This window comes from Paramisgurnus dabryanus, chromosome 6 (assembly GCF_030506205.2).
Source record: "Paramisgurnus dabryanus chromosome 6, PD_genome_1.1, whole genome shotgun sequence".
NCBI lineage: Eukaryota > Metazoa > Chordata > Actinopteri > Cypriniformes > Cobitidae > Paramisgurnus > Paramisgurnus dabryanus.
In genome coordinates, this window is record NC_133342.1 from 1,478,475 (window position 1) to 1,492,381 (window position 13,907).

General features: G+C 36.4%; 1 protein-coding gene across 3 annotated transcripts in view; it reads left to right on the forward strand.

The window, feature by feature from the left end:
* efr3a (EFR3 homolog A (S. cerevisiae)) overlaps positions 1-11,935 on the forward strand; it is a 59,187-nt gene extending 47,252 nt beyond the window's left edge. For 2 of the 3 annotated variants that reach the window (XM_065266317.1, XM_065266297.2), the window contains 12 exons: positions 70-121; positions 1,169-1,341; positions 1,444-1,519; positions 1,606-1,767; positions 1,943-2,074; positions 2,404-2,471; positions 4,593-4,723; positions 8,200-8,285; positions 8,371-8,419; positions 8,505-8,608; positions 9,496-9,545; positions 9,655-11,935. In XM_065266317.1, coding sequence (XP_065122389.1) covers positions 70-121; positions 1,169-1,341; positions 1,444-1,519; positions 1,606-1,767; positions 1,943-2,074; positions 2,404-2,471; positions 4,593-4,723; positions 8,200-8,285; positions 8,371-8,419; positions 8,505-8,608; positions 9,496-9,545; positions 9,655-9,760 — 1,189 coding nt within the window. In that variant the 3' untranslated portion in view covers positions 9,761-11,935. The remainder of the gene's footprint in view (positions 1-69; positions 122-1,168; positions 1,342-1,443; positions 1,520-1,605; positions 1,768-1,942; positions 2,075-2,403; positions 2,472-4,592; positions 4,724-8,199; positions 8,286-8,370; positions 8,420-8,504; positions 8,609-9,495; positions 9,546-9,654) is intronic. The other variant, XM_065266308.2, reaches the window with a different exon arrangement.
* Positions 11,936-13,907: the final 1,972 nt, after the last annotated feature.

Genomic DNA, 13,907 nt, shown 5'->3' on the forward strand with positions numbered 1-13,907 from the left:
TTTTTTTATACAAAGTTGCAATAAGCATTTTAAAATAATAATACTGATATTTAAATTCTCCTCTTTTAGGCAACAGGGCACCAAGAGAATCCAGGCGATGCTCCTCAGTTCTCTAATTATGGTAAAGCTCTCCTTGTATCTCTCTGTGTATGAGGCAGTGTTGTAGTAAGCTCACTTAAACTGTTGTCCAGTCGAAGGTCATAACTGGTGAAGAAGATCTCAGGCTTACTTCCAATCTGAGCTTGTGTAAAACCTTCACACACTCGCACTCCCTCCAGGAGTTTTAAAAGGTTTCTCGACAGCAGACCACACAGATCATAGCACCAGTTTACTACTGCCCCCATGGCTTTTCCTGTCCTTTGTGAATGTCCAATTATGCCTCCGAAAAGACTGTCGGATTTAGATGGGTAACTTTCTTAAGCGCTGTTGCCCGGCAACAAGCAGGAAATGGGCCGCAGGTTGATGGTTATTTTGGGTGCCCCTTCTGCTCATTTTTTTGTCTGACAGAAAGTTTCTTCACTTTTATTTCTAATTATACATTTACACATTTAGCAGAAGCTTTAATTTAAAGCGAGTCAAGGGACATATCAGTATGTGTTCCCTAAGGATCTAAACTATGACCTTTGCACTGCCAATTGAGCTACATGAACACTGCTGATATACCTTACTGATATACAGCGGGGAAAATAAGTATTTGACACATTAGCATTGTTATCAGTAATGGGATTTCTGAACATTAAAGTACAAAACAGAGACCCAAGGAACCTTCAAGATTTAAAGACCATTTGTGTAGAAGAATGGGCCAGAATCACTCCTGAGCAATGCAGACAACTGGTCTCTCCATACAAAAGGGGGCCTAGAAGCTGTAATCACCAAAAAAGGCTTTTCTACAAAGTATTAAATAAAGCGTGTTCAATACTTATTCCAGGTGTCATTTCACATTATTTATTATGACTCAACTTGTATACTTAAATGTTCTGATTTCTTTCTTTCAATATTTGGCTTGAAATGTTGTGTCAATAGCCCACTTAGAAATCCCCTTACTGATAAAAATGCTGATGTGTCAAATACTTATTTTCCCCACTTTATATAACACAGTCCTATCTTTGACTGTGTGTATTAAAGTATAATGGTAAAGTTTATATCTGATGGGTTTGTGTGTGTTTAGGTGACATCAGGGTTTAAGTGCAAGACGATGTGTGCCGGTTTACCCGCGGCATTTCTGGAACCGCTGTGCTCCATCTCTCTGATGGAGGACAGTGAGCTTCGGCAACATGTCCTGGAGATCTTGCACAACATCATCGATCGTCATGATAACCGAGCCAAACTCCGGGGCATAAGGTATCGATTACTGCATACTTAAAATTCTTCATATGACCAAATGTGTGTCAGCATCTGAGTGGGTTTAGTAATGTGTGTGTGTGTGTGTGTGTGTGTGTGTAGGATTATCCCTAATGTGGCTGCTCTGAAGATCAAGAGAGAAAAAATATCCAAACAAGATATAACTTTCATGAAGAAGGTACAATATTTCACATCACAGACAGCACAATTACTCGTATCCAAAACATCAGTTCTTAAAAAAAAATTCTCTCTTTCTCTCTCCAGCATGGACAGCAGTTATACAGACACATCTATCTGGGGTGTAAGGAGGACGATAACGTGCAGAAAAACTTTGAGCTCCTCTTTACAGCTTTGGCTTTGATCACTATTGAACTGGCCAATGAGGAGGTGGTGATTGACCTCTTGCGTCTGTCTCTCACCTTACAGGTGGGTGTGTTATTTGTACCTGATTTTTACAATTGTACTTGTATTACATGTAATATAATGTGAGACTGTGAGCAGTCTTGGGTTCAGACCAATTAATTGAATGTTAAGTAAATCTGGCTTGGACTCCAGCTGTGACTTCCTGTTATTCTAATCTCTGTGCTCTTATTGGCTAAAGGATATGGCCCTAACCAATGAGGAGAGCATGCCTATGTTTATTCGCTGTGGCATCATGGCGTTGGTCGCCGCTTATCTCAACTTTCTCAGTCAGATGATTGCAAATCCTGCTTTTTGCCAACACGTCAGTAAGGTAAACACACACGTTTACACCTAATTTCTAATTTTATAGAAATTTGTTTTTTATCTTTATTCTGCTCAAGATGTGTTTAGTGCCAAGAGAGGTCACACTAAACACTGACAATGCCTAAAGAAGACATTTAGTCCCATTTAAAAAATGTTGTACATATTTCCTGTATTTTCTGTTTGTATCTTAATAAAATAGATTGAAAAATAAATATGGATGGACATTATAACATCTAAAACAACAAGTCTTGTGGTGGTGGCCTAAGACTTTTGCACATTACTGTACATGGACAAAAATACATCCTTTAAATATATTATCTTTTCTTTTGCTCTCAGGTGATCGAGCTGAGGAATCTAGAAGCTCCATACCTGCTTCCTGAAAACATTTTCAGAGAGAAGTGTGGGTGAGTATTCCTGTACTAAAAACATAATTGTCCCTCCAAAAGTAGCAAAATAGACCTACTTCTAGGGATATTGAGGGTTTCTAATAAACTTAAATTAAAAGCTATAGATTTGTATTGTTTTGTGTACATTAAAGGGAACATATCATGAAAATCGGACTTTTTGTGCTATAATTGGGTCCCCAGTGCTTCTATCAACCTAGAAAATGTGAAAAAGATCAAACCAGTTACTTAGTTTTGGTAAACCATTCTCTGCAAGCATGTGAAAAAAATAGGTCATTGAAATTTGGCTCCCCTTGTGATGTCAGAAGGGGATAATGCCGCCCCTTAATCTGCACTATCCAACCACGGCACTGCCATTTAGTCCAGAGATCAGCTCATATGCATTTAAAAGGAAACACCCAAAAACTGCACATTTTTGCTCAAACCTACTAAGTGGTGATTTTAACATCTTTTTATAAATTATCTACAGTACTTTGCAAAAGTCTTAGGCCACCACCAGACTTGTTTTTTTTAGAAGTTTTGATTTCCATCCATGTTTATTTTTCAATCAATTTTATTCAGATAAAAAACAGAAAATACAGGAAATATGTACAAAAAAAAATTGTTTAAGACTAAATGCCTTCTTTAGGCATCGTCGGGGTTTAGTGTGACCTTTCTTGGCACTTAACACATCTTGAGCTTTTTTGAGCAGAATGAAGTAAAAAACTAATTTTTTTTAAAATTGAAATTAAACCTTAAAGGAATATTCCATTTTCTTAAAAGAAAAATCCAGATGATTTACTCACCACCATGTCATCCAAAATGTTGATGTCTTTCTTTGTTCAGTCGAGAACAAATTATGTTTTTTGAGGAAAACATTGCAGGATTTTTCTCATTTTAATGGACTTTAATCGAGCCCAACATTTAACACTTAACTCAACACTTAACAGTTTTTTTCAACAGAGTTTCAAAGGACTATAAACGATCCCAAACGAGGCATAAGGGTCTTATCTAGCGAAACGTTTGTCATTTTTGACAAGAAAAATAAAAAATATGCTCTTTTAAACCACAACTTTTCGTCTAGGTCCGGTCCAGCGTGACCTAACGTAAATGCGTAGCGACGTAGGGAGGTCACGTGTTACATATATAAAACGCACATTTGCGGACCATTGTAAACAATAAACTGACACAAAGAAATTAATTAGTATCAGTTGACAAACAACAATGTAGGAACGGTCCTCTTTCAACACACTTGTTAACACTGGGGCGGAGTTTTGCGTTCGTCCTCTGTGACCTCTTGACGTCATGACGTATTGCGTGGGGTCACGCTGACGCATCACGATCGGATCTAAACGAGAAGTCACATAATATGGCAATTTTTCAAGATGTAATATTCGTCTCAGGTGTTCCCAGAACACCTGTAAAGTTTCAGGTCCAAATGACTTATAAATCATTTATTATGCCATGTTGAAAATGCCAATTTTTAGGCGTTTAGGACAAAGTGCAGTTTATGTGTGTCTCTTTAAATGTTTTCCTCGTTTATCCAACGCTATCTCATGGTTATTCGTACATATTTTACAAGGTTGCTAATTCGTAATTATTCATACAATACATTTTGTACGAATTCCCTTGACCCCTGTGATGTTGGGGTAAGGGGTGGAGTTTCATTATTGTTATGATTATGATAATGGTAAGTTTTTGCAAGGCTAACTTCGTATACATTTATATAAATTGTAAAATATGTCAAGATCAGTTTGCTTTATCTATACCGACATACATTGTTTTTAATAACACAATCATCTTACTTCATTGTTCAAAATGAAAGTGCGGTAATGAATTGTGTAACTAAGATTTAAACTAAAAAGTTTGACCTGGTCTTTGGATGACTGTGGGCGGGGCCTGTGCAAAGTGACATCAGTTTGCTTAGAAAATGGAAAAGATTGAGACTGTTGGGGTTTTACAGAGATTTACAAAAAAAGGAGAGGGCAGATTATTATTATTAATTCAAGGGAGTTGTGTACATACAATTATGTTCAATTTACAATTAAAAGTGAATTTCTTATATTAGGTGATCTATAAAAAGTCTATGGCATATCCCTATTTAAACGGGTATGTAAACGTGTATGTGTTTTTTTTTATCAGGCTGCCAGACTCTCTGGATCGTGATGACACTGGTCTTTATTTTCAGCCAGCTGATCTGGCAGAGGCTCTTACTACTCTACCTGGATATAGTGTAGAGAGACTGGCTTTACCTTACATTCCCCAGGTTACAGGTAAACACACACACACACTTTAATATTGCACACAAATAGTGCCATTTAGGCATAATAATTTTAATAAGTATTGTTTAAAGTGGTTTACTTTATTTTAAATAAAAAGCTTTCGTTTAACTCTTTCCCCACCAGCGTTTTTAAAGTTTAGTTTAATGCCTTCCAGAAAATCTTCTTCTTTAACTCTTTCCCTGCCAGCGTTTTTCAAAAAAGTTGCCAGTCAGCGCCTACATTTTTCATAATTTTCACAAAAGTTTAATGACTTCCAGAAAATGTTATTATTTAAATATATAAACATACAATATATCAAATAAAAGAACAGACCCTCTGCTTAAAAAAAAAGTTTTATCCCATTATTTCTCTTTTTATTACCTCTCAAATATGGGTAGGTTTTTTCAAAAACACCAAAGTTTGAGCAGAAAGCTGAGAATTCCATTTTTGTGATACTTTTGATACAGGTCAGATTCAGAGCGATCCTCAAAACATACACAGACATACAGCTGTTTGCCCTAGGGCAATACTTCCAGCAATAAGTTGCGGAAGAGCGCCACCTGGTGCATAATAGCGGTATTAGGGATTGCCAGAAATATTTGTCATTGGCACGGAAGCATTTTCTCTTAATTGACGAGTTAAGTTGTTAATGGCGGGGAAAGAGATACATATAATAAAATACAATATATCAAATAAAAAAGAGACCCTCTGCTTTAAATAAAACCTTTTTATTTTCTATTACCTCTCAATCATGGTTATGTTTCTTTTAACTCTTTCCCCGCCAGTATTTAAAAAAAAGTTGCCAGCCAGCGCCAGCATTTTTCATGATTTTCACAAAAGTTTAATGCCTTCCTGAAAATGTTCTTCTTTAAATATATAAACAAACAATATATCAGATGAAAGAACAGACCCTCTGCTTTCAAAAAAAAAAATGTTTTATCCTACCTTCATTAGTTCTCTTGTAATCACCTCTCAAACATGGGTAGGTTTCTTCAAAAACACCCAATTTTGGGCAAAAAGCTGAGATAATTCCATTTTTGCGAAGGCCTTTTGATAGAGATCAGATGCAGAGCGATCTTTAAAACATACACAGAGTTCTTTCTCTTTCAAGTGAGGCGCTACTTCCAGGTTGTATAAGTTGCGGAAGTGCGCCACCTGGTGGATAACAGTGGTATTGCGGAAAGACGGAAAATCTCGTCATTGGCGGGGAAGCGTTTTCTCTTAATTGACGAGATATCTCGTCAATGGTGGTGAAAGAGTTAATAATACCAAATTTGCATTTGCATTTTTGTAAAGGACTTTTGTTAGAGATCAGATTCAGAGCGATGATCAAAACAGAGTTTTTGGATCAGTGGATGCTTCAGTGTTTTATAAGTTGAGTAATAATAGCGGAAATATGAATTGCTGTACTTGTCATTAGGGCTGCAACGATTAATCGGGTGTCGCATTAAAAATGTCTCTGAAATCGATTCAGAATCGATTTTAATTTTGAATCGATTCTGTGTTTAATGCACAGCTTGTGCATGTACTATGGCAGTGGTTCTCAACTCCAGTCCTCGGGCCCCCCCTCCCAGAACATTTTAGATGTCTCCATATATAAAACACCTGATTCAGTTCATCAGCTTGTAAGTGTGTTAATTAAGGAAAAGTTTCAAACATTCTGGAAGGAGCCTAATGAGTGGAGTCAGGTGTTTCATATAAGGAGACATCTAAAACATTCTGGGAGGGGGGGCCCGGGGACTGGAATTGAGAACCACTGTACTACGGCATTTGGTCAGTAGGAAGTCCTTATCAATCTAAAATCATTATGAGTCAGAGTCATTTATAACGTGCTTTTAAAAAAGCAACACTCGTTAAACAAAATCATTAAAAATATTCTTTATTATCATGAAAATACCTGAAACAATTCGAAGAACAGCTATATAAATATTCCTATAGACATTTTCTGGAATAGCGTTTGTAATGCTTCTTCTCTGTGGCACCAAGGGAGTTTCTGCACGGGAGCGCCCCCTGGCTTTGGGATGGCCAGGATTTCACCGTAATCCATTCAAATTCATTCATTGAGAAAACATGCATTTGCACGATTAATCGTTGCAGCCCTACTTGTCATTGGCAGGGAAGCGGTTTTTAATTGACAATATAACTTGTCAGTGGCGGGGAAAGAGTTACGTTTTTGGTAAATATTTTATTAACTTTTTTAACTGAAATGATTCAGTTTTTGTTGATTTTACCAAGGATGCAACATGCAGGAACGAATAATGGTAATCAATAATATCCTACATACAGCATAAGGTCATGTCAAAGATTGAAATCAATAAGTGACAAGTCTTGGTGCTCCTATTCTTATAATTACATTATGAGACTTTAGCCTGGATATTGATTTATTTTCATGATTTAATCCTTAAATAGGTTGTAAATGACATTTAATGTCTTTAAACAGTTACTTTCACTTACCCTTACTTTCCACAATCCCGCTGCTGAAACAACCTCCAAGACTGCAACAGCAATGCTCTGAAATAATAGATCAACTTCTAATACTAATTTCTAATCTAAACGTATTCCACGTGAATTCATTCATCTTTCTGCTCAGCTTTGTCTGTGTTTTTCTCTGTGTGTTTGCACTTTAGTTCTGTATACGGTAGGAAAGATTCTGCACAGATGCAAACAAACATCCAGAGGTACATTTATTGAGTTAGTGAGCTCACAAAACTGTGCTTGTGTTTAGTAAGTTCACTGAATGGTAATAATATGTAGTTAGCAGCATCTCCCAGCAATCCTCCATCAGAAATCCACCTGTTACCATGACTACTAGTAGACTTCCTCTTCTCTGTAGCCACGGTGAAAGATTCCTTTAAGTCGTAATAGTGTTGTTAATTGACTCCCAGCGGGGGACGGAAGTATAAATATATAGTATGTGATGTGTTGAATTAGTCCTGTTTAACTAGTTTGGTGTTTTGTACGCTGCTTTCGAATGGACTGTGGATCCGGTAGGTTAAAGAGCGAGCACACACTGGGTTGGGTTGAGTTGCTTGGGTTTCAAGAAGAGTGCTGATTTTGCATGTTTGGACCAAACGAGAGTTTTTAGGGTTGACTCTTTAAACTTGGTGTGTTGACGGTTTACCATAAAAGATAAAAAAAACTTACTAAAAAATAATGAAACATGCAAATTAATTATTATGATTAAGAAATGATGTATATTTTAAATGATGTAACTCCTGAGATGTTTGTGGAGTTCGCTTAAAAAGTCAAACCCTTATGTGACATCGGTATTCTTTTTTTTTTTTAACTTGTTTCATTCAATGTGTTTTGGTGACCTGCATTTCTTCTGTTTAATTTCACCATTCTTTTGCATTTGCAACTTTTCATGAGCATTAACCCATGATTTACTGCTACTAATTTATTGGTTGTTATTTGGCACAACTTTATAATGATTTGAATTATATGATCACATTGAGCGTAGTTTACTTATATTGAGTTCTGACCCACAGATGAAGATCGTATGCAGCGCAGGAAGAGTTTTGTAGACACAATTTCTCTCCAGGTTGACATCATTTCCAATAGCTTACCTGATCAGGTATGAACAACATGCATGTCTGAATGGTTAAATATGATGATTAAGGTCCAAAAAAAAAGTCAACACATGCATGTTTATCCTACAGTCTCATCTTGCAGAGGAGATTACATTTGAGACCCTGAAAAAGGCCATTGGTATGTTTGGTTAAATATCTACTAAGCGTTTGTATGCATATTTCTGCATGTGTTACTTAGTGAGATGTTTCTTCATCTTTTTTAGATACCACAGGCCTGGAGGAACAAGAGAGAGAGAGGAGAAGACAGGTGATGGAGAAGTTCCAGAAAGCTCCGTTTGAGGAGATAGCAGCACACTGCGAATCCAAGGTACTTTGTGTGTACAAGTTGTTACACTTTGGGGGGGCTAAAGGCCGAAGTATTCATGCACCACCAAATTTTTGAAACCCTGCATACGTTGTACACGTAGGTTGCGCATTCGCTTACAAGAGAATTTAGTATGTAGCCCAGGGGATGCATTGCCCTAGCATGGTTATCAGCACCAAAACACAACATATGCTGGTCCTGTTGGTATGCTGGTTTTTACATCAGGTAAGAATGAGGAAACAAACACGTTTGAGGCTCACGATAACGCGGGGAAAATAAGTATTTGACACATCAGCATTTTTATCAGTAAGGGGATTTCTAAGTGGGCTAATGACACAAAATTTCCACCAGATGTAGCCATCAAACCAAATATTGAATTCATACAAAAAATCTGAACATTTAAGTATACAAGTTGAGTCATAATAAATAAAGTTACATAAACAGCGACTTTTGTTGCAGTTTGAGTTAAATCACTCCTCAACTTAGTTCATCTTTGTTTTCACCGTCGCAAACGGAAATACCTATGACCAAGTTTTTTTTTAACCGACGGGAGGGGTTCTGGTGGACCAATCACAGCGCTTGCGGTTTGCTTAGAACTGACGCGGCGCTAAAAAATTTGCAAGGTGCATGTCAGGCTACGCAGAGCTACGCATGGCTACGGCGTAGAGCTTACGCACGACTATAAATCGGGCTTAAGTCAGATTTGCTGTATCAAGATAGCTTATACAATTAGACATGTGTCCATTAACCAGACCCACAGAACATAAAAAGTTTTATTGGGAGAAACATTGTTGTATTTGTTTGTTTGTTTTAAACATAATCGTGTAAGATGTTGCATATACATTTGTTTTCCACATTTGAATTTTCTTTTTTTTTACTCTTATTTTAAGGCAAACATGCTTCACGATCGCTTGGCTCAGATATTTGAACTCACCATTCGGTAAGTTCACGTCATTTACAAATTCTTATTTTACAACTTTTATCTTATAAATGTCTTTCAACGTGAGTTGGTATTTGATTCGTCTTTCTGTTCGTTCGTTTCTATTCAGCCCGCCTCCAAGCCCGTCGGGCACAGTGACCGTGACATCAGGCCACGCCCAGTACCAGTCTGTGCCAGTCTATGAAATGAAGTTTCCTGACCTTTGTGTGTACTGAATCATGACTATCACACGTCGCGTGACCACATACTTGATTCGGTGATAATCTTTTCAAAAGATTAAATCTTTATTAGATTCCACTCACCAAGCCTAAATATCTTGTATATATTCATGATGCAAGTCATGCCCAGGTATAATTCAGGCACTTAACCCCTGCATTTTGCACCAATCAGCACGCAAAGCTTAATACCAGCCATCCAATCGTGCACCAGCTCTTTAGTGTCATGTGAATTATTGTAATGCGTGAATTATCGCTTCAAGAGCTCTTTTGAAAAATGTTTAATGGAAATGACTTCATTAACAATTGAGGGACCTTATATGCTGCCATTAGTATAAATGCTGGTCAATCTCTTTTTTTCCGAATCGTCATTTGCACATTAAGCCATCATCAGCAGAGAGATTAACTCATGACAAATTTCTCCTATGTAGATTTTTCTGTACAATATATAATATAGCTTATTTTTGACAAATCTATATAATTTTAGATGAAATAACCGTTGTGTTCACTTTGCATGGCTTGGTCGGTTCTTCTCAATGTAAACTTCTGTGAGCCTTTAATGTACAAAATTAGCCTTTAAAGTCAATGTTGTGGATGTCAACGTGGACTTTATTTTCTTAGTAAATCACTATTCCTCATTTTGCCTTCACTGTGTCGAGAAACCAAAACATTGGCTTTTTATCACCAAAGAGCTCCGCCCACTCCCTTTCTTTATGGCCACACACTGCCACCAATCAAATCGTGAGCCAATCAGAAATTAAAAACAGAGGGTGAGAATACTGCAATATTTGTAATAGGTGCAAGAAAAATATTTAATAATACTTGATTTACTAAGATTTCTAGCAGATTGGGATCGGAAAACTCTGGAGATAAATATAAAAATCCGAAAATCTGCATTCATCAACCAGCTGCTTGTAAATACAGTAGAAGCACAAGGGAATTGTGATGTGTTTTTGCTGTACTTGAGGACAATTTTAGACATTTAGACAAATTTTGTGACTGTTAGCTCAAATACAGTAATTTTCTGGAAATGTTTTCATCCGTGCTTCCTGTGGTAGGAGAAGTGAACAATTTCTGTTTATCTGGTTAAAATACGAAAAGCTTTTCATGCTTTTAAAATTTGCTGTAGTACGACTGGCTTTGCTTTGTATTGTGAACGTATTTGGTATTTGGATGGGACTGCAAGTTGGACAGATAGATGTGTTTTCTGCAGGTACGGCGTATATTTATGGGTTGCTTATTGTGGATGATGAAATGTCTTGCAAATCTGCGTTGTGGGATTTGCATGCACAGAAAGTAAAGAATGTCTATGAAGTATTAAAATGTCAAAGACGCTCAGTAGACTTATTTTCTCTACTAATTTACATAAGCAAGATAACATGAGATAAAGTCAGTAATCGACATCTGGTCGCTGTATATTTATTTTCGTAAGTTGATGCATTTCAATCGAGGTTGCCCTGCGATCATAAGTGTAAAAACTATGTTCAATGCTGTGATGAAATCAGGCATATGTCTGTAGAAATGTGAAATCACAAACTAATGTAGATCCATGCAATATATTTTTATGTAATACACAATAAGAATATGATGTTTCATAATGCGAGGCATTTTAGACACATCATCTGTAATGCGTCTGTAGAGATGTGTGTGTGTGTGTGTGTGTGTGTGTTTTAAAGGGATGTCCTAAGTCATACACTTTTTTGCATGCTGGTGTTGAATTTTTTGTTAAAATCTTATATCACAGTAAAGGGAAATCATTCTTACTGTAAATGCTAGTTTCATTTCTGTAACGTTTCAATTATGGTGCATTGGCGTTTATCATAGGGTTAAAATCTTTGTTATATCTATAACCATTTTTTTCTTTGTTAATTGTTAGGAAAATAAGGAATAAGTTAAGTTGCATTTCATTTTTTTGGGAATGTGTCAATATGGGACAGTATGGATGCGTGAATGTGGTTATGATTGATATGGCAACATCATGGTAGATTTTGAATGTGTAACATCGTGTGCAATACAAACCACTGAAGTGTTGCTATATGATTACAAATGTTACTATAAAATCTTTTAGGTGTAATTTAGCCATATCCAGGTTTCTTCAAAATTGTCTGCCATGTTAATGTGCAATGAGATTTTATGTATGACGTAATAGTCTTAAATAAAGATTTTGTATTTAAATCTTCTCTGTCTGTGCCTTTTTTTTTGTAAGTGATGCACATTTGTTTGTGATGATAAGGGACTGCTTCCCCCTGAAGTTGTATGATTGTAATGCAAAACATGTAATACATTAATAATCTATTTAAATATTCATACAAAAAAAATGCTGGTGTCAAAAGGGACAACCCCAAGCCGTTGGGTTGTTGTAATTTCACCTATTTTTGTTTGTTTCAACCCATTGTTGTGTCAAATGTAAACATTTTATAGGTTAATTTAACCTAAAGGCTGGTTCCTTGTCCCTTTTTGACCAACCATTGGTTGAGAATAACGCAGCATTTTTAGAGTGTATAACAAATACTGATATAATATAGCCTATTAAGCAAATATGAAGAAAATATATTTTTGCATTGCAGTAAGATACACTCAGAAAAAAAGTTACTGTACACTGCAAAAAATGACTTATTACGAAGTATTTTTGTCTTGTTTTCAGTAGAAAATCTAAAAATTCTTAAATCAAGATGCATTTTCCTGATGAGCAAAATGACCTAAGAAAATAAGTCTACTCTCTAAAAACAAACGGTGCTATATAGCACCAAAAGTGGTTCTTTGCTCGTAATCATAGAAGAACCGTTTTTAGTGCCATATAGCACCGGTGAAGCACCTGTGTAGAACCATATGGGGGCCATATAGCACCACTATAGCACCAAATATTGTTCTACATGGCACTATGTGGTTCTACACAGGTGCTTCACCGGTGCTATATGGCACTAAAAACGGTTCTTCTATGATTACGAGCAAAGAACCACTTTTGGTGCTATATAGCACCATTTTTTTTTAGAGTGTAGTTTTTAGACAAAAAATATACAATTTAAGTGAATTTGTGCATAAAACAAGCAAAAGTATCTGCCAATGGGGTGAGAAAATTTTCCTTGAATTAAGTGTTTAAGAAAAAAGAAAACTAATTTTAAGATTTATTTTCTCACCCCTTTGGCAGATATCTTTGCTTGTTTTAAGAACAAATTCACTTAAATTGTATTTTTTTGTCCTATAATCTGGACTTATTTTCTTAGGTCGTTTTGCTCATCAAGAAAAAACATCTTAATTTAAGAATTTTTGGACATTTCTACTAAAAACAAGACAAAAAAGTCATTTTTTGTAGTGTAACATATCACTGAAATGACAACCGTCAATAAAACGGAGGAAAAATTATGAAAAGATTCCCAATGACGAGGGGAAGATGACGAGCCACGCTCAAAGCTACAACTACCACCTGCATTAGTGTGCACGTCCACCCGCCAGCGTACACAGAAGACACTTCTTGCCACTACTAGATAAGCATACACTAAGAAAATAAGTTTAGTGTTTAGACAAAAATATCAAAGTAATCTTGTGATTAAAACGAGCAAAAAATCTGCCAATGGGGTATAAAATGTTACATTCTTTTTCCTTGAATTATGTGTTTAAAGCGTAACTAAACCCCTGGTCAGAGCCTGACTCCACCCACTGGCAATATTTGAAAAATGCAAGAAATGTGGGCAGATCCGAATGGAGATAGAGGGGACGAACTAAGCTCGTACCAAGTGTGTGGTGAGAACAAGCATAGATATGTATAAAGGCTAGATAGCTCACCCGCGCTGCTGGCCAATTGAGTGGAACGTCTGCATTTTGGCGGCCATCTTACAACAGGGCGCTCGCTCACTCCTAGCATTGAGTTTTAATGATGCAGGTACTTTTAAATGACCATAACTTGCTTAATTTTTTACCGATTTTCAAACGGTTTGGTTTGTTATAAACGTCAAAGATGTAACTATGACACTGCATACCTATACTAAAAATATATAAAAAATTCATGAAACATGTCAAAGCATCCAGTATTATAGCCAACAAACCGTTTGAAAATCGGTAGAAAATTGAGCAAGTTATGGTCATTTAAAAGTACCTTCACCATTAAACTCAATGCTACGAGTGAGCGAGCGCCCTGTCGTAAGATGGC